Consider the following 26,517-nt stretch of genomic DNA (forward strand, 5'->3'; position numbering starts at 1 on the left):
TCCCTCTCCCTGCTGCCTCCACCGCTGTCTCCCCCGCTCCCTCTCCCTGCTGCCTCCACCACTGTCTCCCCCGCTCCCTCTCCCTGCTGCCTCCACCGCTGTCTCCCCGCTCCCTCTCCCTGCTTCCTCCACCACTGTCTCCCCCTCCCTCTCCCTGCTTCCTCCACCACTGTCTCCCCCGCTCCCTCTCCCTGCTTCCTCCACCGCTGTCTCCCCCGCTCCCTCTCCCTGCTTCCTCCACCGCTGTCTCCCCCCGCTCCCTCTCCCTGCTGCCTCCACTGCTGTCTCTCCCGCTCCCTCTCCCTGCTTCCTCCACCGCTGTCTCCCCCGCTCCCTCTCCCTGCTGCCTCCACCGCTGTCTCCCCGCTCCCTCTCCCTGCTTCCTCCACCGCTGTCTCCCCCGCTCCCTCTCCCTGCTGCCTCCACCGCTGTCTCCCCCGCTCCCTCTCCCTGCTTCCTCCACCACTGTCTCCCCAGCTCCCTCTCCCTGCTTCCTCCACCACTGTCTCCCCCGCTCCCTCTCCCTGCTTCCTCCACCACTGTCTCCCCCGCTCCCTCTCCCTGCTTCCTCCACCGCTGTCTCCCCCTCTCCCTGCTGCCTCCACCGCTGTCTCCCCGTTCCCTCTCCCTGCTGCCTCCACCGCTGTCTCCCCGCTCCCTGCTTCCTCCACCGCTGTCTTCCCCGCTCCCTCTCCCTGCTGCCTCCACCGCTGTCTCCCCCGCTCCCTCTCCCTGCTGCCTCCACCGCTGTCTCCCCCGCTCCCTCTCCCTGCTGCCTCCACCGCTGTCTCCCCCGCTCCCTCTCCCTGCTTCCTCCACCACTGTCTCCCCCGCTCCCTCTCCCTGCTTCCTCCACCACTGTCTCCCCGCTCCCTCTCCCTGCTTCCTCCACCGCTGTCTCCCCCGCTCCCTCTCCCTGCTTCCTCCACCGCTGTCTCCCCCGCTCCCTCTCCCTGCTGCCTCCACCTCTGTCTCTCCCGCTCCCTCTCCCTGCTTCCTCCACCGCTGTCTCCCCCGCTCCCTCTCCCTGCTGCCTCCACCGCTGTCTCCCCCGCTCCCTCTCCCTGCTTCCTCCACCGCTGTCTCCCCGCTCCCTCTCCCTGCTGCCTCCACCGCTGTCTCCCCGCTCCCTCTCCCTGCTTCCTCCACCACTGTCTCCCCAGCTCCCTCTCCCTGCTTCCTCCACCACTGTCTCCCCCGCTCCCTCTCCCTGCTTCCTCCACCACTGTCTCCCCCGCTCCCTCTCCCTGCTTCCTCCACCACTGTCTCCCCGCTCCCTCTCCCTGCTTCCTCCACCGCTGTCTCCCCCGCTCCCTCTCCCTGCTTCCTCCACCGCTGTCTCCCCCGCTCCATCTCCCTGCTTCCTCCACCGCTGTCTCCCCGCTCCCTCTCCCTGCTGCCTCCACCGCTGTCTCCCCCGCTCCCTGCTTCCTCCACCGCTGTCTCCCCCGCTCCCTCTCCCTGCTGCCTCCACCGCTGTCTCCCCCGCTCCCTCTCCCTGCTGCCTCCACCGCTGTCTCCCCCGCTCCCTCTCCCTGCTGCCTCCACCGCTGTCTCCCCCGCTCCCTCTCCCTGCTGCCTCCACCGCTGTCTCCCCCGCTCCCTCTCCCTGCTGCCTCCACCGCTGTCTCCCCCGCTCCCTCTCCCTGCTGCCTCCACCGCTGTCTCCCCCCGCTCCCTCTCCCCTGCTGCCTCCACCGCTGTCTCCCCCGCTCCCTCTCCCTGCTTCCTCCACCACTGTCTCCCCCGCTCCCTCTCCCTGCTTCCTCCACCACTGTCTCCCCCGCTCCCTCTCCCTGCTTCCTCCACCGCTGTCTCCCCCGCTCCCTCTCCCTGCTTCCTCCACCGCTGTCTCCCCCGCTCCCTCTCCCTGCTGCCTCCACCGCTGTCTCTCCCGCTCCCTCTCCCTGCTTCCTCCACCGCTGTCTCCCCGCTCCCTCTCCCTGCTGCCTCCACCGCTGTCTCCCCCGCTCCCTCTCCCTGCTTCCTCCACCGCTGTCTCCCCCGCTCCCTCTCCCTGCTGCCTCCACCGCTGTCTCCCCCGCTCCCTCTCCCTGCTTCCTCCACCACTGTCTCCCCAGCTCCCTCTCCCTGCTTCCTCCACCACTGTCTCCCCGCTCCCTCTCCCTGCTTCCTCCACCACTGTCTCCCCCGCTCCCTCTCCCTGCTTCCTCCACCGCTGTCTCCCCCTCTCCCTGCTGCCTCCACCGCTGTCTCCCCCGTTCCCTCTCCCTGCTGCCTCCACCGCTGTCTCCCCCGCTCCCTGCTTCCTCCACCGCTGTCTTCCCCCCTGCTCCCTCTCCCTGCTGCCTCCACCGCTGTCTCCCCCGCTCCCTCTCCCTGCTGCCTCCACCGCTGTCTCCCCCGCTCCCTCTCCCTGCTGCCTCCACCGCTGTCTCCCCGCTCCCTCTCCCTGCTTCCTCCACCACTGTCTCCCCCGCTCCCTCTCCCTGCTTCCTCCACCACTGTCTCCCCCGCTCCCTCTCCCTGCTTCCTCCACCGCTGTCTCCCCCGCTCCCTCTCCCTGCTTCCTCCACCGCTGTCTCCCCCGCTCCCTCTCCCTGCTGCCTCCACCTCTGTCTCTCCCGCTCCCTCTCCCTGCTTCCTCCACCGCTGTCTCCCCCGCTCCCTCTCCCTGCTGCCTCCACCGCTGTCTCCCCCGCTCCCTCTCCCTGCTTCCTCCACCGCTGTCTCCCCGCTCCCTCTCCCTGCTGCCTCCACCGCTGTCTCCCCCACTCCCTCTCCCTGCTTCCTCCACCACTGTCTCCCCAGCTCCCTCTCCCTGCTTCCTCCACCACTGTCTCCCCCGCTCCCTCTCCCTGCTTCCTCCACCACTGTCTCCCCCGCTCCCTCTCCCTGCTTCCTCCACCACTGTCTCCCCGCTCCCTCTCCCTGCTTCCTCCACCGCTGTCTCCCCCGCTCCCTCTCCCTGCTTCCTCCACCGCTGTCTCCCCCGCTCCCTCTCCCTGCTTCCTCCACCGCTGTCTCCCCCGCTCCCTCTCCCTGCTGCCTCCACCGCTGTCTCCCTCGCTCCCTCTCGGGTCCTTCTCCTGCTTCCGCTCCCTCTCCTGCTTCCGCCCCCTGCCACTCTCTCTCTTGCACCCGCTCCCTCTCCCTGTTCCTCCACCACTGTCTCCCCCGCTCCCTCTCCGGCTCGCTCTCCCGCTCCAGCTCTCTCTCCCGCTCCGACTCGCTCTCCCACTCCGGCTCGCTCTCCCACTCCGGCTCGCTCTCCCTCTCCGGCTCGCTCTCCCACTCCGGCTCGCTCTCCCACTCCGGCTCGCCTCCACCGCTGTCTCCCCCCGCTCCCTCTCCTGCTTCCGCTCCCTCTCCTGCTTCCGCCCCTGCCACTCTCTCTCTTGCACCCGCTCCCTCTCCCTGCTTCCTCCACAACTGTCTCTCCCACTCCCGCTCCCTCTCCCTGCTTCCTCCACCGCTGTCTCTCCCACTCCCGCTCCCTCTCCCTGCTTCCTCCACCACTGTCTCCCCCGCTCCCTCTCCCTGCTTCCTCCACCGCTGTCTCTCCCACTCCCTCTCCCTGCTTCCTCCACCGCTGTCTCTCCCGCTCCCTCTCCCTGCTTCCTCCACCGCTGTCTCTCCCGCTCCTCTCCCTGCTTCCTCCACCGCTGTCTCTCCCGTTCCCTCTCCCTGCTTCCTCCACCACTGTCTCCCCCGCTCCCTCTCCCTGCTTCCTCCACCGCTGTCTCTCCCGCTCCCTCTCCCTGCTTCCTCCACCACTGTCTCCCCGCTCCCTGCTGCCTCCACCACTGTCTCCCCCCGCTCCCTCACCCTGCTGCCTCCACCGCTGTCTCCCCCGCTCCCTCTCCCTGCTTCCTCCACCGCTGTCTCCCCCGCTCCCTCTCCCTGCTGCCTCCACCGCTGTCTCCCCCTCTCCCTGCTGCCTCCACCGCTGTCTCCTCCGCTCCCTCTCCCTGCTGCCTCCACCGCTGTCTCTCCCGCTCCCTCTCCCTGCTTCCTCCACCCCGCTGTCTCCCCCTCTCCCTGCTTCCTCCACCGCTGTCTCCCCCTCTCCCTGCTGCCTCCACCGCTGTCTCCCCCGTTCCCTCTCCCTGCTGCCTCCACCGCTGTCTCCCCCGCTCCCTGCTTCCTCCACCGCTGTCTCCCCCGCTCCCTCTCCCTGCTGCCTCCACCGCTGTCTCCCCGCTCCCTCTCCCTGCTGCCTCCACCGCTGTCTCCCCCCGCTCCCTCTCCCCTGCTGCCTCCACCGCTGTCTCCCCGCTCCCTCTCCCTGCTTCCTCCACCACTGTCTCCCCCTCTCCTCTCCCTGCTTCCTCCACCACTGTCTCCCCCGCTCCCTCTCCCTGCTTCCTCCACCGCTGTCTCCCCCCGCTCCCTCTCCCTGCTTCCTCCATCGCTGTCTCCCCCGCTCCCTCTCCCTGCTGCCTCCACCGCTGTCTCTCCCGCTCCCTCTCCCTGCTTCCTCCACCGCTGTCTCCCCCCGCTCCCTCTCCCTGCTGCCTCCACCGCTGTCTCCCCCGCTCCCTCTCCCTGCTTCCTCCACCGCTGTCTCCCCCCGCTCCCTCTCCCTGCTGCCTCCACCGCTGTCTCCCCCGCTCCCTCTCCCTGCTTCCTCCACCACTGTCTCCCCGCTCCCTCTCCCTGCTTCCTCCACCACTGTCTCCCCGCTCCCTCTCCCTGCTTCCTCCACCGCTGTCTCCCCGCTCCCTCTCCCTGCTTCCTCCACCGCTGTCTCCCCCGCTCCCTCTCCCTGCTTCCTCCACCGCTGTCTCCCCCGCTCTCTCTCCCTGCTGCCTCCACCGCTGTCTCCCCCGCTCCCTCTCGGGTCATTCTCCTGCTTCCGCTCCCTCTCCTGCTTCCGCCCCCTGCCACTCTCTCTCTTGCACCCGGTCCCTCTCCCTGTTCCTCCACCACTGTCTCTCCCACTCCCGCTCCCTCTCCCTGCTTCCTCCACCACTGTCTCCCCCGCTCCCTCTCCCTGCTTCCTCCACCACTGTCTCCCCCCGCTCCCTCTCCCCTGCTTCCTCCACCGCTGTCTCCCCGCTCCCTCTCCCTGCTTCCTCCACCACTGTCTCCCCCGCTCCCTGCTGCCTCCACCACTGTCTCCCCCCGCTCCCTCTCCCTGCTGCCTCCACCGCTGTCTCCCCCGCTCCCTCTCCCTGCTTCCTCCACCGCTGTCTCCCCCTCCCTCTCCCTGCTGCCTCCACCGCTGTCTCCCCCTCTCCCTGCTGCCTCCACCGCTGTCTCCCCCGCTCCCTCTCCCCTGCTGCCTCCACCGCTGTCTCTCCCGCTCCCTCTCCCTGCTTCCTCCACCGCTGTCTCCCCCCGCTCCCTGCTTCCTCCACCGCTGTCTCCCCCTCTCCCTGCTGCCTCCACCGCTGTCTCCCCCGCTCCCTCTCCCTGCTGCCTCCACTGTCTCCCCGCTCCCTGCTTCCTCCACCGCTGTCTCCCCGCTCCCTCTCCCTGCTGCCTCCACCGCTGTCTCCCCCGCTCCCTCTCCCTGCTGCCTCCACCGCTGTCTCCCCCGCTCCCTCTCCCTGCTGCCTCCACCGCTGTCTCCCCGCTCCCTCTCCCTGCTTCCTCCACCACTGTCTCCCCCGCTCCCTCTCCCTGCTTCCTCCACCACTGTCTCCCCCGCTCCCTCTCCCTGCTTCCTCCACCGCTGTCTCCCCGCTCCCTCTCCCTGCTTCCTCCACCGCTGTCTCCCCCGCTCCTCTCCCTGCTGCCTCCACCGCTGTCTCTCCCGCTCCCTCTCCCTGCTTCCTCCACCGCTGTCTCCCCGCTCCCTCTCCCTGCTGCCTCCACCGCTGTCTCCCCCCGCTCCCTCTCCCTGCTTCCTCCACCGCTGTCTCCCCCGCTCCCTCTCCCTGCTGCCTCCACCGCTGTCTCCCCCGCTCCCTCTCCCTGCTTCCTCCACCACTGTCTCCCCAGCTCCCTCTCCCTGCTTCCTCCACCACTGTCTCCCCCGCTCCCTCTCCCTGCTTCCTCCACCACTGTCTCCCCCGCTCCCTCTCCCTGCTTCCTCCACCGCTGTCTCCCCCTCTCCCTGCTGCCTCCACCGCTGTCTCCCCTGTTCCCTCTCCCTGCTGCCTCCACCGCTGTCTCCCCCGCTCCCTGCTTCCTCCACCGCTGTCTTCCCCGCTCCCTCTCCCTGCTGCCTCCACCGCTGTCTCCCCGCTCCCTCTCCCTGCTGCCTCCACCGCTGTCTCCCCCGCTCCCTCTCCCTGCTGCCTCCACCGCTGTCTCCCCGCTCCCTCTCCCTGCTTCCTCCACCACTGTCTCCCCCGCTCCTCTCCCTGCTTCCTCCACCACTGTCTCCCCGCTCCCTCTCCCTGCTTCCTCCACCGCTGTCTCCCCCCTCCCTCTCCCTGCTTCCTCCACCGCTGTCTCCCCGTCTCCCTCTCCCTGCTGCCTCCACCTCTGTCTCTCCCGCTCCCTCTCCCTGCTTCCTCCACCGCTGTCTCCCCCGCTCCCTCTCCCTGCTGCCTCCACCGCTGTCTCCCCCGCTCCCTCTCCCTGCTTCCTCCACCGCTGTCTCCCCCGCTCCCTCTCCCTGCTGCCTCCACCGCTGTCTCCCCGCTCCCTCTCCCTGCTTCCTCCACCACTGTCTCCCCAGCTCCCTCTCCCTGCTTCCTCCACCACTGTCTCCCCGCTCCCTCTCCCTGCTTCCTCCACCACTGTCTCCCCCGCTCCCTCTCCCTGCTTCCTCCACCACTGTCTCCCCGCTCCCTCTCCCTGCTTCCTCCACCGCTGTCTCCCCCGCTCCCTCTCCCTGCTTCCTCCACCGCTGTCTCCCCCCTCCCTCTCCCTGCTTCCTCCACCGCTGTCTCCCCGCTCCCCCTCCCTGCTGCCTCCACCGCTGTCTCCCTCGCTCCCTCTCGGGTCCTTCTCCTGCTTCCGCTCCCTCTCCTGCTTCCGCCCCCTGCCACTCTCTCTCTTGCACCCGCTCCCTCTCCTGTTCCTCCACCACTGTCTCCCCCGCTCCCTCTCCGCTCGCTCTCCCGCTCCAGCTCTCTCTCCCGCTCCGACTCGCTCTCCCGCTCCGGCTCGCACTCCCTCTCCGGCTCGCTCTCCCTCTCCGGCTCGCTCTCCCACTCCGGCTCGCTCTCCCACTCCCGGCTCGCCTCCACCGCTGTCTCCCCCGCTCCCTCTCCTGCTTCCGCTCCCTCTCCTGCTTCCGCCCCCTGCCACTCTCTCTCTTGCACCCGCTCCCTCTCCCTGCTTCCTCCACAACTGTCTCTCCCACTCCCGCTCCCTCTCCCTGCTTCCTCCACCGCTGTCTCTCCCACTCCCGCTCCCTCTCCCTGCTTCCTCCACCACTGTCTCCCCCGCTCCCTCTCCCCTGCTTCCTCCACCGCTGTCTCTCCCCACTCCCTCTCCCTGCTTCCTCCACCGCTGTCTCTCCCGCTCCCTCTCCCTGCTTCCTCCACCGCTGTCTCTCCCGCTCCCTCTCCCTGCTTCCTCCACCGCTGTCTCTCCCGTTCCCTCTCCCTGCTTCCTCCACCACTGTCTCCCCCGCTCCCTCTCCCTGCTTCCTCCACCGCTGTCTCTCCCGCTCCCTCTCCCTGCTTCCTCCACCACTGTCTCCCCCGCTCCCTGCTGCCTCCACCACTGTCTCCCCCCCGCTCCTCACCCTGCTGCCTCCACCGCTGTCTCCCCCCGCTCCCTCTCCCTGCTTCCTCCACCGCTGTCTCCCCCGCTCCCTCTCCCTGCTGCCTCCACCGCTGTCTCCCCTCTCCCTGCTGCCTCCACCGCTGTCTCCTCCGCTCCCTCTCCCTGCTGCCTCCACCGCTGTCTCTCCCCCGCTCCCTCTCCCTGCTTCCTCCACCGCTGTCTCCCCCTCTCCCTGCTTCCTCCACCGCTGTCTCCCCCTCTCCCTGCTGCCTCCACCGCTGTCTCCCCCGTTCCCTCTCCCTGCTGCCTCCACCGCTGTCTCCCCCTGCTCCCTGCTTCCTCCACCGCTGTCTCCCCCTCCCTCTCCCTGCTGCCTCCACCGCTGTCTCCCCCGCTCCCTCTCCCTGCTGCCTCCACCGCTGTCTCCCCCCGCTCCCTCTCCCTGCTGCCTCCACCGCTGTCTCCCCCGCTCCCTCTCCCTGCTTCCTCCACCACTGTCTCCCCCTCTCCCTCTCCCTGCTTCCTCCACCACTGTCTCCCCGCTCCCTCTCCCTGCTTCCTCCACCGCTGTCTCCCCCGCTCCCTCTCCCTGCTTCCTCCATCGCTGTCTCCCCGCTCCCTCTCCCTGCTGCCTCCACCGCTGTCTCTCCCGCTCCCTCTCCCTGCTTCCTCCACCGCTGTCTCCCCCGCTCCCTCTCCCTGCTGCCTCCACCGCTGTCTCCCCGCTCCCTCCCCTGCTTCCTCCACCGCTGTCTCCCCGCTCCCTCTCCCTGCTGCCTCCACCGCTGTCTCCCCGCTCCCTCTCCCTGCTTCCTCCACCACTGTCTCCCCCGCTCCCTCTCCCTGCTTCCTCCACCACTGTCTCCCCAGCTCCTCTCTCCTGCTTCCTCCACCGCTGTCTCCCCGCTCCCTCTCCCTGCTTCCTCCACCGCTGTCTCCCCGCTCCCTCTCCCTGCTTCCTCCACCGCTGTCTCCCCCCGCTCTCTCTCCCTGCTGCCTCCACCGCTGTCTCCCCCCGCTCCCTCTCGGGTCATTCTCCTGCTTCCGCTCCCTCTCCTGCTTCCGCCCCTGCCACTCTCTCTCTTGCACCCGGTCCCTCTCCCTGTTCCTCCACCACTGTCTCTCCCACTCCCGCTCCCTCTCCCTGCTTCCTCCACCACTGTCTCCCCGCTCCCTCTCCCTGCTTCCTCCACCACTGTCTCCCCCGCTCCCTCTCCCTGCTTCCTCCACCGCTGTCTCCCCGCTCCCTCTCCCTGCTTCCTCCACCACTGTCTCCCCCGCTCCCTGCTGCCTCCACCACTGTCTCCCCCGCTCCCTCTCCCTGCTGCCTCCACCGCTGTCTCCCCGCTCCCTCTCCCTGCTTCCTCCACCGCTGTCTCCCCGCTCCCTCTCCCTGCTGCCTCCACCGCTGTCTCCCCCTCTCCCTGCTGCCTCCACCGCTGTCTCCCCGCTCCCTCTCCCTGCTGCCTCCACCGCTGTCTCTCCCGCTCCCTCTCCCTGCTTCCTCCACCGCTGTCTCCCCGCTCCCTGCTTCCTCCACCGCTGTCTCCCCCTCTCCCTGCTGCCTCCACCGCTGTCTCCCCCCGCTCCCTCTCCCTGCTGCCTCCACCGCTGTCTCCCCGCTCCCTGCTTCCTCCACCGCTGTCTCCCCGCTCCCTCTCCCTGCTGCCTCCACCACTGTCTCCCCGCTCCCTCTCCCTGCTTCCTCCACCACTGTCTCCCCCGCTCCCTCTCCCTGTTCCTCCACCACTGTCTCTCCCACTCCCGCTCCCTCCCTGTTTCTCCACCACTGTCTCCCCGCTCCCTCTCCCTGCTTCCTCCACCACTGTCTCCCCCGCTCCCTCTCCGGCTCGCTCTCCCTCTCCGGCTCGCTCTCCCGCTCCAGCTCTCTCTCCCGCTCCGACTCGCTCTCCCGCTCCGGCTCGCACTCCCTCTCCGGCTCGCTCTCCCTCTCCGGCTCGCTCTCCCACTCCGGCTCGCTCTCCCACTCCGGCTCGCCTCCACCGCTGTCTCCCCCGCTCCCTCTCCCTGCTTCCTCCACCGCTGTCTCTCCCGCTCCCTCTCCCTGCTTCCTCCACCACTGTCTCTCCCGCTCCCTCTCCCTGCTTCCTCCACCGCTGTCTCCCCCTCCCTCTCCCTGCTTCCTCCACCGCTGTCTCCCCGCTCCCTCTCCCTGCTTCCTCCACCGCTGTCTCCCCGCTCCCTCTCCCTGCTTCCTCCACCGCTGTCTCCCCCCGCTCCCTCTCCCTGCTTCCTCCACCGCTGTCTCCCCGCTCCCTCTCCCTGCTTCCTCCACCGCTGTCTCCCCCGCTCCCTCTCCCTGCTTCCTCCACCGCTGTCTCCCCGCTCCCTCTCCCTGCTTCCTCCACCGCTGTCTCCCCCGCTCCCTCTCCCTGCTTCCTCCACCGCTGTCTCCCCGCTCCCTCTCCCTGCTTCCTCCACCGCTGTCTCCCCGCTCCCTCTCCCTGCTTCCTCCACCGCTGTCTCCCCCGCTCCCTCTCCCTGCTTCCTCCACCGCTGTCTCCCCCGCTCCCTCTCCCTGCTGCCTCCACCGCTGTCTCCCTCGCTCCCTCTCCCTGCTTCCTCCACCACTGTCTCCCCCCGCTCCCTCTCCCTGCTTCCTCCACCACTGTCTCCCCCGCTCCCTCTCCCTGCTTCCTCCACCACTGTCTCCCCCGCTCCCTCTCCGGCTCGCTCTCCCTCTCCGGCTCGCTCTCCCACTCCGGCTCGCTCTCCCTCTCCGGCTCGCTCTCCCACTCCGGCTCGCTCTCCCACTCCGGCTCGCTCTCCCACTCCAGCTCGCTCTCCTACTCCCTTCCCGCTCCACAGTCCATAATAAACCAACACTGGTTCTGCTACATGGGACCTGTGTGTGCTTGTGAGAGAGAAAATGAGAGGGAGGGTTGTGTGTGTGTGTGTGTGTGGTATACACTTTTCTATACACTCCCTGGAGAGTGTGTGTGCGTGTGCACGTGCGTTGTCACTCCTTGGCGTTAACTAAGAAGGGGACATGGACCATACCCAGCCCTTTGCCCTGGAGGACAGAATGTCTGTTAGTGGAAGAGAAGGGTGTACGTTGGCATGACATAAAACCGCTCTCTCATTGGCATGGCAAAACCTTGTAGACATGGGGGGGGGGGGGGTGGCAACATAGCAGAATCGAGACACAGCAATGGCGAGAGACTGTCTGGCTGAACACGATACACGGGGGAACCAAGCAGGGGAGTGGTTAACATTTGTCTACACCATAGCTCTCCAACCCTGTTCCTGGAGAGCTACCATCCTGTAGGTTTTCATTCCAACCCTGTTCCTGGAGAGCTACCATCCTGTAGGTTTTCATTCCAACCCTGTTCCTGGAGAGCTACCATCCTGTAGGTTTTCATTCCAACCCTGTTCCTGGAGAGCTACCATCCTGTAGGTTTTCATTCCAACCCTAATCTAGCACAACTGATTATAATAATTAGCTGGTTGATAAACTGAGTCAGGTTAGTTACAACAGAGGTTGGAGCAAAAAACTACAGGAGGGTATCTCTCCAGGAAGAGGGTTGGAGATACTGCACACCATGCTACTATAGTGCACACCATGCTACTATACTACACACCATGCTACTATGCTGCACACCATGCTACTACACTGCGCAACATGTTACAATACTACACACCATGCTACTATACTGCAAACTGTGCTGCAATACTACAAACCATGCTACTATACTGCACACCATGCTACTATACTGCACACTGTGCTACAATACTACTACCCACCATGCTACTATACTGCACACCATGCTACAATACTGCACACCATGCTACAATACTACTACACACCATGCTACTATACTGCACACCATGCTACTATACTACTACACACCATGCTAATATACTACTACACACCGTGCTACTATACTGCACACCATGCTAATATACTACACACCATAATGCAATACTACTACACACCATGCTACTATACTACTACACACCATGCTACTATATTGCACACCATGCTACTATACTACTACACACCATGATACAATACTACTACACACCATGCTACTATACTGCACACCATGCTCCAGTTTCAACTGTTCTGCCTTACTATTATTCCACCATTCTGGTCATTTATGAACATTTGAACATCTTGGCCATGTTCTGTTATAATCTCCACCCGGCACAGCCAGAAGAGGACTTGCCACCCCACATATGCTCTCTCTAATTCTCTCTTTCTTTCTCTCTCTCGGAGGACCTGAGCCCTAGGACCGTGCCCCAGGACTACCTGACATGATGACTCCTTGCTGTCCCCAGTCCACCTGACTGTGCTGCTGCTCCAGTTTCAACTGTTCTGCATTATTATTATTCGACCATGCTGGTCATTTATGAACATTTGAACATCTTGGCCATGTTCTGTTATAATCTCCACCCGGCACAGCCAGAAGAGGACTGGCCACCCCACATAGCCTGGTTCCTCTCTAGGTTTCTTCCTAGGTTTTGGCCTTTCTAGGGAGTTTTTCCTAGCCACCGTGCTTCTACACCTGCATTGCTTGCTGTTTGGGGTTTTAGGCTGGGTTTCTGTACAGCACTTTGAGATATCAGCTGATGTACGAAGGGCTATATAAATACGTTTGATTTGATTTGATGCTACTATACGACACACCATGCTACTATATCACTACACACCATGCTACAATACTACTACATACCCTGCTACGATACAACTACACACCATGCTACTATACTACTACACACCATGCTACTATACTACTACACACCATGCTACTATACTACTACACACCATGCTACTATACTACTACACACCATGCTACGATACAACTACACACCATGCTACTATACTACACACCATGCTACTATACTACACACCATGCTACTATACTACTACACACCATGCTACTATACTACTACACACCATGCTACTATACTACTACACACCATTCTACTATACAACTACACACCATGTTACTATATCACTACACATCATGCTACTATACTACTACACACCATGCTACTATACTACTACACACCATGCTACTATATCACTACACACCATGTTACTATACTACTACACACCATGTTACTATACTACTGCACACCATGCTACTATATCACTACACACCATGTTACTATACTACTACACACCACACTACTATACTACACACCACGCTACTATACTACTACACACCATTCTACTATACTACACACCATTCTACTATATCACTACACACCATGTTACTATACTACTACACACCACACTACTATACTACACACCATTCTACTATACTACTACACACCATGTTACTATACTACTACACATCATGTTACTATACTACTACACATCATGCTACTATACTACACACCATGCTACTATACTACTACACACCATAAGTATAAGTATATTTCAAGGTAGAATCCAACATCTAGACAGCCAATACATCTCTGTTGCTAGGCATGTGCTGTCATCGTCCCAGTACCAGCCCAGAAACGCTGTACTCCTCCACACATCTTCCAGTCTTCTTATCAGTCAAGAGAAACCTTGAGATTAAGATTCTTTCAGCCTTGCCGCAGTCCACTAGTTTCAGAAACGGGCCCTCTTTGTACTTTGCCTCTGGCCACAAATACATGTGCACATAAATCATTCAATCTAAACCATAACACATTACTTTCCACCTCTTGACTTGTCCACATTTTGTTACATTACACCCTTATTCTGAAATATATATATTTTTATTTATTTTAGCAATCTATGCAAAAAAAACTTGAATGAGTAGGTGGGTACAAACTTTTGAGTGGTACTGTATGTAAATAAGGTATTTAAGTTTTTAGTTTCTAGTTTCTAAAAACCTGTTTTCACATTGTCATTGTGGGGTATTGTGTGTAGATTGCTGAGAATTAAAAAAAATGGAATCCATTTTAGAATAAGTCTGTAACGTATTTTTTTGTTTGTTGAAAAAGTCAAAAGGTCTGAATACTTTCCAAATGCACTGTTTTAAACATACTAAAAGTTTCAAGTAATTTAGTCAGTTTCCAACAATCTTATTCACTTCCTGGTGCTGTAACTTCCTCTCTCTACTGGTATCTTAGTGACACTACCGGACCACAGTAAACAGTAGATGCTAGTACACCACAAACCCAACTGGTCCACAACACCACAATTTATTGTCAAGAATAACAACGGCAAGGCTCAATAAAGAACCACAGGCCAATGCTACGGTAGGCTACGTGTGTCATTAAAGCACGTCAGTGAACAGTTGTTTAGCATAGGCAAACGAGAAACAAAGTAGCCTTCCATGGAAGCATTGCTGTGGTGTGATGACCACCGTTGCAATGGCACTTGTACACTTCTTAGCGACTGTGTTTACATGCAAGGAGTCACTAAGAGAGATTTTTTTTTACTGGGTCATAAAAATGAACATTTTGATTAAAATAAATCCTTGTAGATGAATGACAGATTATTTATTTAAATTTAAATGAATTTCCAGTAAAGAAATACAGAGCTGTTAGGATGGTAATCTGACATGAGATCCATGTGCTTCCAACTGGGACTTTCACCTGAATCATTCATTGGTGTCAATGCACAGCAATTTCAGTGAGTAGATCTCAAGTCTGAATACTGTCTATAATGACTGAGGAAAAAGAGCATCTCTCACCATGTTGTTTATTAATATTTCAAATGAACCATCAAGTCTACAGTTGAAACTAGGTTCTAATATATAAACTAACAAAAGAGATTCAAACAATGAACAATGTTAAAGATTTGTAACTTAAGATCACATACTATTGTAAAACAAAATTAATATATGATAAAACAATATTCTGTATGACAAAACAATTAACTGTATCTCAGATAAAGACCTGTTTCAGTTAAACTGAGACAATCTGGACCAGTACAGATAATTAACGTAAATAAAAAGAGAAATGTAAGGAGAACATTTGACATAATTAGAGTTCTCTCTTTGTCATCATCCTCTTCATCTTCTTCTCCTCCTCTTCTTTCTTGGGAGACCCCTCTTCCTCCTTGTGGAAGACCTTCCCATCAGGCTGCTTTTTCCATGTCACTTTGGTGTCTGCAGGTAACCCCTGCTCCTTCAGCTTGTTCCTTATCTGGAGAAACACACACAAACACAGTATTTTCTTCAATAGTTATTCTTTCTTGACTTCAATCATTTCACTCTATGAGGAGATGATGCTTATAACGTTCCTGTTTCACACATGTACAAGTGTGTTTTAATATACATGTGTGAATTGGAAATGTTTTTTTGTTGCATATCCCAACTCTCCCTGAGGCACCCACAGAGCGCGGGGTCACGGTCAGGAGAAAAGGTCATCTACAGACTAGGACCCAGACCAGAGAGGTCTGTACAGTTTAAATCATTACTGAGTTGGTTCTTCATGAACAGGGTGAAACTCACCTCTTGTACGATGGCGTCTTGAACAGCAGGATCTCTGAGGTTCAGATGTTGATCCCTTTGTGTCATCTTCACTCTCACCACCTGTCTCTTCAGTTGAAGAGCCTCTTCAAAAAGTCAATATACAGTGAGTGCAAATGAGGTGAGATAAGGGAGTTAAGGCAATAAATAGGTCATGGTGGCGAGGTAATTACAATATAGCAATTAAAACACTGGAATAGTAGATGTGCAGAAGATGAATGTGCAAGTAGAGATACTGGGGAGCAAGAAAAAAAAAGTACAGTATGGGGATGAGGTAGGTAGATAGATGGGCTGTTTACAGATGGGCTATGTACAGGTGCAGTGATCTGTGAGCTGCTCTGACAGCTGGTGCTTAAAGCTAGTGAGTGAGATATGAGTCTCCAGCTTCAGAGATTTTTGCAGTTCGTTCCAGTCATTGGCAGCAGAGAACTGGAAGGAAAGACGACCAAAGGAGGAATAGGCTTTGGGGGTGACCAGTGAGATATACCTGCTGGAGTGCGTGCTACGAGTGGGTGCTGCTATGGTGACCAGTGAGCTGAGATAAGGCGGGGCTTTACCTAGCAGAGACTTGTAGATAACCTGTAGCCAGTGGGTTTGGCGACGAGTATGAAGCGAGTGTTCCAACCAAAGAGAGCATACAGGTCGCAGTGGTGGGTAGTGTATGGGTCTTTTGTGACAAAACGGATGGCACTGTGATAGACTGCATCCAGTTTGTTGAGTAGAGTGTTGGAGGCAATTTTATAGATGACATCACCGAAGTCGAGGATCGGTAGGATGGTCAGTTTTACGAGGGTATGTTTGGTATTGGAGATGCTTAATGTAAGTCTGGAAAGAGTTTACAGTCTAACCAGACAGATAGGTACTTGTAGTTGTCCACTTATTCTAAGTCAGAGCCGTCCAGAGTAGTGATGTTGGACGGGCGGGCAGTTATCGGTTGAATAGCATGCATTTAGTTTTACTTGCGTTTAAGAGCAGTTGGAGGCCACAGAAGGAGAGTTGTATTGCATTGAAGCTCATCTGGAGGTTAGTTAACACAGTGTCCAAAGAGGTGCCAGAAGTACACAGAATGGTGTCGTTTGCGTAGAAGTGTATCAGAGAATCACCAGCCTCAAGAGCAACATCATTGATGTATACAGAGAAGAGAGTCGGCCCGAGGGTTGAATCCTGTGGCACCCCCATAAAGACTGCCAGAGGTCCGGACAACAGGCCCTCCGATTTGAAATGCTGAACTCTATCAGAGAAGTAGTTGGTAAACCAGGCGAGGCAATCATTTGAGAAACCAAGGCTGTCGAGTCTGCCAATAAGAATGTGGTGATTGACAGAGTTGAAAGCCTTGGCCAGGTTGATGAATATAGCTGCACTCTTATCGATGGCGGTTATGATGTCGTTTAGGACCTTGAGCGTGGCTGAGGTGCACCCATGACCAGCTTTGAAACCAGATTGCAAAGCGGAGAAGGTACGGTGGGATTCGAAATGGTCGGTAATCTGTTTCTTAACTTGGCTTTCGAAGGCCTTAGAAAGACAGGGTAGGATAGATATAGGTCTGTAGCAGTTTGGGTCTAGAGTGTCTTGAAGAGGGGGATGACCGCGGCAGCTTTCCAATCTTTGGGAATCTCAGACGATACGAAAGAGAGGTTGAACAGGCTAGTAATAGGGGTTGCAACAATTTTGGCAGATCATTTTAGAAAGAGAGGGTCCAGATTGCCTAGCTCAGCTGATTTGTAGGGGTCCAGATTTTTCAGCTCTTTCAGAAGTGTTTTAGGGAGCATTTGACAGTGATGAGGGGTGGTCGTTTGGTCGCAGACCCATTACGGATGCAGGCAATGAGGCAGTGCTCGCTGAGATCTTGAATGAAAACAGCAGAGGTGTATTTGGAGGGCGAGTTAGTTAGGATGACTATGAGGGTGCCCGTGTTTACGAATTTTGAGTTGTACCTGGTAGGTTCATAATTTGTGTGGAATTGAGTGCATCAAGCTTGGATTGTAGGATGGTCGGGCTGTTAAGCATGTCCATGGCTAGCAGTTAGCAGACCGGGGCAGGCAAGCTAGCAGTTAGTAGACCGGGGCTAGCAAGTTAGCTTTTGCGGGACGTCGCGATGGGGGTAAGTCTGTTTTTGCCTCCTCTTCTTGTGGTGACGTCAATAGACCAGTCACGGAGTTAGTAGGGTTCCAAGTAGCTCTAGGTAGCTAGCATGCCTAGCAGGTTAGCAGAATGGGCCTTCAGGTAGCGCCTGAGGGGCCTGTTGGAATCCTAGGGCAGATTATGTTAGTATTCCAGTCGTAGAGGATCGGTGGGGTTCCATGCCCCATACCGGCAGTAGAAGGTGTCCGGATATTGTAGCCCAGGAGTAGTCAAACGTTAGCCAGGAGTAGTCAACCCGGGTTGCGGTTAGCTAGCTGCGATGATCCAGATGAAAAGGTTCAGTGTTTGTGGTAGGAATTCGGGGATATGGAGAGAAAAATAGGTCCGTTATTCTCTGGTTTGAAACGCGTTGTACGAACTGGCAAGAGCTTTCCGAGCTAAAGGTTAGCTGATGACCGCTAGCAGTGGTTAGCTGACTGATAGCTGGTAGCTAGTTAGCCAGCTAGCTTCAGTAGAGGTATTCCAGTCCGGAGGTAAATCGAAATACTTTAGGAAAAAAAAAACAGATCCACTAAAAATTGGGTGAGGCGGGTTGCAGGAGAGTATTTTGAAGTTGAGGTTTAGGAAATATATTTAAAAGAACGCCAAGAAAAATATATATAGATACATGGGACGAGACAAGACAAAGACAAAGACGTCTGACTGCTACGCCATCTTGGATTCAAATGACTGAAGTAAATCAACATGTTCTCCTGTCATCATTATATCAGGTAGATCAGGTGGAGAATATGGTAACTTACCATAGCAGATGAAAGGACAGTTGTAGTCACAGGGATGATTTATCCATTTAGAATAATAATAAAAATAATGATTAGAATGCACCAGAGTGCAGTTGTATCCCTGATCTGTTGAAGGCCGTCCTGACAACCAGTTTCTGAATGAGGAGTCACTCTGGTCTGACCATCTCCAGGAGTCTAGAAACAGACCGATCCACACAGGAAGTCCCCTCAGTGATATCTTCTTCTCTATCTCTGTGTTCTCTGTCTGGTTCCTCACACTGACCAGGTCTGTGTGATACTGTCTGCAGTAACTCTGAGCATCTATCCAGGTCCTGTTCTCCTGAATTAAGACGTATGTTATGTTGGTGCCTTGTTTTCCTGCAAAAGTCAAATGTAATAATCAATACAAATATCCAGTGAAATATCATCTAATGATCATCTATAGTACATGTTGTCATTGATTTGATAACAGATCAATAACTGATTAACAACTTAAAGCTCTCATGAGTCTATGTTTCATCTCAATGGCAGCCCCAGCACTTAGAACAGGCTTCATCATTAGTATGTAAACACTCACCATCATAACAGATGAAGTGATGCTGGTCATCACAGGAGGTGTTGTTCCACAGACCAGCTGTACTCATTAAATAACAGTTACCATTTTGGGGCGTCCCAGTGTCCCAGTTTCTGAACTCAGTCTCCCCCTCTCTGTAGAAACGTCTGTCTGCCAGAGACCAGTTCCACTTCATGGAGTCTCCCTTCTTCAGTCCAATCCAGAACCAGGAATTATAACTACTGACACTGGTAATCAGCCTGTTCTGGTCCTCCATGTCATCTACTGTTGCCAGATCAGTGTAATGTGCTCTGCAGTAACTCTGGGCATCAGTCCAGTTCATATAGTTGGTAATGAGGTGATACTGATGAAGACATGAGGAAGGTGTGTAGAACCCTGTGAACAGAATAATGATTAATGAGGGATATTTTCTCCAGCATCTTCTCACCCCCAACCACACTATCTTCGCATCTGTTAACATATAGTACAGTACACCTTGGTGTGCAAACACACTCACGCACACTCACACACGTGTCACACACACACACACAAACTCACATCTTGAACTGACCTGAGATTAGGAGGGTGAGGTACAAAGAAGTTTCCATCAGTGTGAAATTCAAAGGAAATATGGTTAAAGATGTGATCAGAGACTCCTACACTCAGTTTAGAGTTGTGTTCCAAGAGATTTCAAAAGGTACCAATTACATCTGAAATGTAACCAGAATGATTGAAAAAAAAAACTGGGTTACATTCATTTCTCTACATTAATGCTAAAAATATTATACATTTTAAACATGGCCTAACCTGTTGTTTGTAGGAAAGTCTGTCTCGCTCCGTCTATCTTGCTCTCTCCAGATCTCTCTCTCCTTCTGTGTCTGTCTCGCTCCGTCTATCTTGCTCTCTCCAGATCTCTCTCTCTTTCTGTGTCTGTCTCCCTCCGTCTATCTTGCTCTCTCCAGATCTCTCTCTCCTTCTGTGTCTGTCTCGCTCCGTCTATCTTGCTCTCTCCAGATCTCTCTCTCTTTCTGTGTCTGTCTCGCTCCGTCTATCTTGCTCTCTCCAGATCTCTCTCTCCTTCTGTGTCTGTCTCGCTCCGTCTATCTTGCCCTCTCCAGATCTCTCTCTCTTTCTGTGTCTGTCTCGCTCCGTCTATCTTGCTCTCTCCAGATCTCTCTCTCCTTCTGTGTCTGTCTCGCTCTGTCTATCTTGCTCTCTCCAGATCTCTCTCTCCTTCTGTGTCTGTCTCGCTCCGTCTATCTTGCTCTCTCCAGATCTCTCTCTCTTTCTGTGTCTGTCTCGCTCCGTCTATCTTGCTCTCTCCAGATCTCTCTCTCTTTCTGTGTCTGTCTCGCTCCGTCTATCTTGCTCTCTCCAGATCTCTCTCTCCTTCTGTGTCTGTCTCCCTTGCTTGGTCCTATATACATCTTAAACTGATACTCATTGCTTTGAATACGTTATCCATATTCTGTTTCCAAACAGGGGTATGCAAAATGGAGTAGACATTCTCATAAAGTTATTATCTTACTCAAACAAACAGATGTAACATCTATCACTATGGCAACAGGGTTGGACAAAGCCAGGGACACCAGCTGAGCGTTTGGTAAAAGTATAGAAACAGTTTTTTGAAGGAAGAATTCATGAAAATCAATTGATTTTAATTAGTCACAGTATCAACTGAAACCTGATCCAGTGCCTTTTTCACATTCAATGTACCTTTATCTTCGCTTTAGTTAGCTTTTAAAATATGTGTGGATTGTATGAAATTAGCTACAAAACTGCAGATTTCCACTCTGGCTAAACGTGTAGATTTGTAGGAAATTGGCTTTAAAACAGAGGGAGGAAGAGAGAGTGGGGTATATGAGGTAAATTACGGGGGAGGGGCATAGAGTTAATAGAAGTGTGTGGGGGGGGGATTGTGGCCTAAATTGAGTTTGACACTCCCAGGTAAAGACACTTGACTGGAACAGGACTGGAGGTACACCACAGAGACGGGCAGGAACCCAGTGGCCCTGGTCTCAGCTCTCACTGGTCTCAGCTCTCACTGGTCTCAGCTCTCACTGGTCTCAGCTCTCACTGGTCTCAGCTCTCACTGGTCTCAGTTCTCACTGTCACGGTTCATGAATCCACTGCCTCTCTCTCTTTTTCTCTTTCTCTTTTTCTCTCTCTCTCTCTCTCTCTCTCTCTCGTGTTTGTGTGGGCGTGGTTCCCAATCTCGGCCTGATTGTCTGCGCCAGCTGGAATCACTTATCTTCCCTTTATATGTTCTGTAACCAGTGTTTCTTGTTGTCAGATCGTTGTTACTTCCCTGAGGTTGTGTCGTGTGTCCGTGCTCATCTCTCGCCGCCCTTGTGTGGATTATCTGCTGTGCTCCTTCCTACCCATCCGGACACACTCCCCTGGATTTCTCAGCACGCTATCATCGGAAGATGCGCCCTAGTCCCTGGGTCGGATTCCGTCTGAGTACAGTCTGTCTGTCCTGTTGCTGCTGTAAACTGTATTCATTAAACCATCGTTGCTTGCATCTTGCATCCGCCTCTGTATTGTCACAGAACGATCTGACCAGACCATGGATGCAGCGAGTTCAACGAGTCTGACCGAATTCATTTCCCGCAGTATCACGAGAATGGATCAACAAGAGGAGAACATCTCCAGCACAGGTCGGGCAGTACAAGCCCTTGCGACGCAGGTATCCCAGCTGACCCAACAATTACAACATCTGAGGGGTCTCGCTGCGCCACCTACACCGGCAGTTCAACCCGCCCCGCCAGAGCCGGATTCTCAGCTAGAGCCACGGCTACCGACACCAGAGGGTTATTCAGGTGATCCTGACTATTGCAGAGCTTTTCTTACGAGATGTTCCATGCATTTCTCGTTGCAGCCACGAACCTTCAACCGTGAACAGTCTAAGGTAGCATTCGTACTCACACTGCTATCAGGCAAAGCAGCTCTTTGGGGAACAGTGGTGTGGGCGAACCAGGACCCATGCTCCACCTCTTTCCAGACACTCTCCGAGGAGATGAGAAGGGTCTTCGATCGGGCCGTGGCGGGTAGGGAGGCGGCCAGACTACTCGCTGACCTTCGCCAAGGAGACCGTTCAGTATCAGAATACTCCATCCAATTCCGCACTCTGGCCGCAGAGTGTCAGTGGAACGAGGAGGCGCAGTGGGACATGTTCCTGCATGGGCTGGAGGACCGGATCCAGAAGGAGATTTATGTTCTGGACCTTCCCAGGAGTTTAAATGGACTAGTGGAACTAGCCTTGAGGGTCGACGCTCGTCTGAGTCGTATTGGCCGCCGAGCATGCCCTAACAGACCGTATAACGACACGGAGGGCTGGCATGCCAGCGGCCGGAACACGGCCAGTTCAGCCTCCGCTCACGAACCCATGCAGCTGGGGAGAGCTCGCCTCTCCCGGGAAGAGAGGGAGAGGCGGAGATCCCAAGGACTCTGTCTCTACTGTGGTAGAGCGGGCCACTTTATCCACTCCTGCCCGGTAAAAGATCAGGCCCGGTAGTAAGCATGAGGCTACTATCGGGTGGTGTCACCACAGAGAAGACCTCATCATCTACTCTCCTCCCGGTAAGACTAAGATGGGCCACCCACACGCTCGACAACCAAGCCTTACTGGACTCAGGAGCAGAGGGTAATTTCATGGACTTCAAGCTCGCTCACAAACTCCAGATTCCTATCACCTCACTCACGCACAAGATATCCGTCAACGCTCTCAATGGTCAAGAACTCCCCAACATTTCTCACACCACTGAACCTATCACACTCATCACTTCTGGCAATCACACTGAGACACTATCATTTCTACTCATGGACTCACCCCTTGCACCATTAGTTCTCGGCCACCCTTGGCTCACCCAACACAACCCCAGAGTTGATTGGGGTCATAACTCTATATCCATGTGGAGTAACAAGTGTCTTGAGTCCTGTTTAGTGTCTGCTTGTTCGTCTGTGTCTGATTCTGTGTTTCTAGAGGAGGCAGTGGATTTGTCTAACGTGCCCGTTGAATACCTCGACCTGAAGGAGGTGTTCAGTAAGTCCCGTGCTGCTTCTCTTCCTCCGCATCGTCCCTATGACTGTGCAATAGAATTATTGCCAGGTGAGTCTCCGCCTAAAGGCAAGTTATATTCACTCTCTGTTCCTGAGAGGGAGGCTATGGAGAGATCTCTGATTCTCTGGCATCTGGATTCATTCGTCCTTCCTCTTCTCCAGCGGGGGCGGGGTTCTTCTTTGTGGGGAAGAAGGACGGATCTCTGCGTCCTTGCGTTGATTACCGTGGGTTGAATAACATCACAGTGAAGAATACCTATCCCTTACCGTTGATGTCCTCAGCCTTTGAAAGGTTACAGGGAGCATCCGTGTTCACTAAGTTGGATTTACGTAATGCATATCATTTGGTTCGCATAAGGGGGGGGGGACGAATGGAAGACCGCGTTTAACACCCCCAGAGGGCACTTTGAATATTTGGTCATGCCTTTTGGGCTATCCAACTCCCCAGCGGTTTTCCAGGCACTCGTCAATGACGTGCTGAGAGATATGATTGATCAGTTCATATATGTTTACCTGGATGACATACTGATTTTTTCTTCTTCTCTTCAGGAACACGTTCAGCACGTCAGACGAGTGCTTCAGAGGTTGTTGGAGAATGGACTTTTTGTCAAGGCGGAGAAATGCATTTTTCATGCACAATCCGTTCCATTCCTAGGTTACATCGTCTCGACTGAAGGTATTCGCATGGATCCTGACAAGGTTAAGGCTGTGGTGGATTGGCCAAGCCCAGATTCCCGTAAGGCCCTACAGAGGTTTCTGGGATTCGCCAATTTCTACCGGCGTTTCGTTCGCAACTTTAGCCAGATAGTCGCTCCTCTTACCGCCTTAACCTCCCCCAGAGTGACGTTCAGGTGGTCCGATACAGCCGAGGCTGCATTCGCCAAACTCAAGAGCCGCTTTGTTTCGGCTCCCATCCTCATAGCTCCCGATCCCTCGCGTCAGTTCGTGGTGGAGGTGGACGCTTCAGAGGTGGGGGTAGGTGCGGTACTTTCCCAACGTTCCTCTTCTGACGACAACATGCACCCTTGCGCGTTCCTTTCCCATCGGTTATCACCTGCGGAACGCAACTACGACATTGGCAACAGAGGGTTGTTGGCAGTGAAGTTAGCACTGGAGGAGTGGCGCCATTGGTTAGAGGGTTCGGGGGTACATTTTATAGTTTGGACCGATCACAAGAATTTGGAATATATCAGAACCGCCAAGCGACTCAACTCCAGGCAGGCGCGGTGGGCACTCTTTTTCGGACGTTTTGACTTCTCTCTCTCGTATCGCCCGGGTTCCAAGAATGTCAAACCCGATTCCCTTTCTCGCATTTTTGACCATTCCGAACGCCCATCCACTCCCGAGTGCATCCTACCCGGGACCCTAGTGGTCTCCACACTCACATGGGAGGTTGAATCGAGGGTCAAAACGGCCTTAGAAGGGGTAACGCCTCCGCCCGGTTGCCCGCCTAATCGGTTGTTTGTGCCGGAGGGGTGTCCGTCCGATGTTATTCGGTGGGGGCATTGCTCCAACGTAGCGTGTCATCCAGGAGTCAGCCGCACTAGCTTTTTGGTTAAGCAATGCTTTTGGTGGCCACTGATGGCTCGTGACATTCACAGTTTTGTCTTGGCTTGCTCGGTTTGTGCCACTGGGAAGACTTCTAATCGACCCCCAGATGGGTTACTCCAACCGCTGTCGGTCCCTTCGAGACCCTGGTCCCACATCGCGCTAGATTTTGTTACCGCCCTCCCGCCCTCCCAGGGCAAGACGGTTGTTTTGACCGTGGTGGACCGGTTCTCGAAGGCGGCTCATTTTATTCCCTTGCATAAATTACCATCTGCCAAGGAGACAGCGGTAACTGTCGTGGATCACGTCTTTCGCTTACATGGCCTGCCGATGGACGTAGTTTCTGACAGGGGCCCCAATTTGTGTCCAAGTTTTGGCAAGAGTTTTGTAGGTTACTGGGAGCGAGTGTCAGCCTGTCTTCAGGGTTTCATCCCCAGAGCAACGGTCAAACGGAGAGGGCCAACCAAGATTTGGAGAGAGTGTTGCGATGTTTGGTTTCTAAGAATCCCTCTTCCTGGAGTCAACAACTCTCTATGGTTGAGTACGCTCACAATTCGTTGCCAGTGGCAGCCACGGGTCTCTCTCCGTTTGAGTGTAGTTTAGGTTACCAGCCACCTATCTTTCCCAGTACGGAGTCCGAGGTCACTGTTCCCTCTGCTCACGCTTTCATCCAGAGGTGCCGTCACGCATGGAGCAGAGCCCGTGAGACTCTTCTCCGGGTGGGGCGCGCACAAGGCTAAGGCCGATCGCCACCGGTCGAAGCCTCCGGTATACGTCGTTGGCCAAAGAGTGTGGCTTTCTACTAAGAACATTCCACTCCGATCCGTTTCGAACAAGCTTGCCCCCAAATTTATCGGCCCGTTCAAAGTCACCAGGATCATTAGTCCGGTGGCGGTCCGGCTCAAGATTCCTCCGGCGTATAGGAGAATTCATCCTACCTTTCATGTGTCTAAAATAAAACCTGTGTTTCAGGCACGCATTAACCCGCCGGTCCCGGTTCCCCCGCCGCCACGACTTGTTGATGGGGAACCCACCTTTTCTGTCAATCGTATTTTGGACTCTAGAAGGAGGGGATGCGGATTCCAGTACCTGGTGGACTGGGAGGGTTACGGCCCGGAGGAGAGAAGTTGGGTACCTGCTAGGGACATTCTGGATCACTCCCTTATCGATGATTTCAATCGACAGGTAAATTCGCCTGGGAACGCCAAGAGGCGTTCCTAGGGGGGGTATTGTCACGGTTCATGAATCCACTGCCTCCCTCTCTTTTTCTCTTTCTCTCTCTCTCTCTCTCTCTCTCTCTCTCTCTCTCTCCCGTGTTTGTGTGGGCGTGGTTCCCAATCTCGGCCTGATTGTCTGCGCCAGCTGGAATCACTTATCTTCCCTTTATATGTTCTGTAACCAGTGTTTCTTGTTGTCAGATCGTTGTTACTTCCCTTGTTACTTCCCTGAGGTTGTGTCGTGTGTCCGTGCTCATCTCTCGCCGCCCTTGTGTGGATTATCTGCTGTGCTCCTTCCTACCCATCCGGACACACTCCCCTGGATTTCTCAGCACGCTATCATCGGAAGATGCGCCCTAGTCCCTGGGTCGGATTCCGTCTGAGTACAGTCTGTCTGTCCTGTTGCTGCTGTAAACTGTATTCATTAAACCATCGTTGCTTGCATCTTGCATCCGCCTCTGTATTGTCACACTCACTCCCTGACCAGCACTACTCCCCCTACATCAGCAGTAAATATCATAACCCAGCAGGAAATATCATAACCCAGCAGTAAATATCATAACCCAGCCAACCCTGGTCTCAGCTCTCACTGGTCTCAGCTCCCTGAACAGCACTACTCCCCCTACATCAGCAGTAAATATCATAACCCAGCGACCCTGGTATCAGCTCTCACTCCCTGACCAGCACTACTCCCCCTACATCAGCAGTAAATATCATAACCCAGCGACCCTGGTATCAGCTCTCACTCCCTGACCAGCACTACTCCCCCTACATCAGCAGTAAATATCATAACCCTGGTATCAGCTCTCACTCCCTGACCAGCACTACTCCCCCTACATCAGCAGTAAATATCATAACCCAGTGACCCTGGTCTCAGCTCCCTGACCAGCACTACTCCCCCTACATCAGCAGTAAATAGCATAACCCAGTGGCCCTGGTATCAGCTCTCACTCCCTGACCAGCACTGCTCCCCCTACATCAGCAGTAAATATCATAACCCAACGACCCTGGTATCAGCTCTCACTCCCTGACCAGCACTGCTCCCCCTACATCAGCAGTAAATATCATAACCCAACGACCCTGGTATCAGCTCTCACTCCCTGACCAGCACTGCTCCCCCTACATCAGCAGTAAATATCATAACCCACTGCATCTGTACTGATGAAATATGCTCCGTTTCTCCATACTCTCTCTCGCTCCCACACTCTCACTTTCTTTCTCTCTCATCTGGTCCCTCTATATTT

At 55.5% G+C, this 26,517-nt stretch overlaps 1 protein-coding gene across 1 annotated transcript; it reads right to left on the bottom strand.

The window, feature by feature from the left end:
• Nucleotides 1-14,020: 14,020 nt before the first annotated feature.
• Nucleotides 14,021-19,841, bottom strand: LOC115125589 (macrophage mannose receptor 1-like). Its single transcript, XM_029655108.2, has 6 exons — nt 19,254-19,841; nt 19,018-19,156; nt 18,471-18,842; nt 17,915-18,271; nt 15,015-15,118; nt 14,021-14,706 (listed from the first exon to the last, which is right to left on the bottom strand). Exons 2-6 carry the CDS (start codon nt 19,052-19,054, stop codon nt 14,545-14,547), a joined length of 1,032 nt encoding a protein of 343 aa, XP_029510968.1. The 5' UTR covers nt 19,055-19,156; nt 19,254-19,841; the 3' UTR covers nt 14,021-14,544.
• Nucleotides 19,842-26,517: the final 6,676 nt, after the last annotated feature.

This window comes from Oncorhynchus nerka, linkage group LG8 (assembly GCF_034236695.1).
Source record: "Oncorhynchus nerka isolate Pitt River linkage group LG8, Oner_Uvic_2.0, whole genome shotgun sequence".
Classification (NCBI taxonomy): domain Eukaryota; kingdom Metazoa; phylum Chordata; class Actinopteri; order Salmoniformes; family Salmonidae; genus Oncorhynchus; species Oncorhynchus nerka.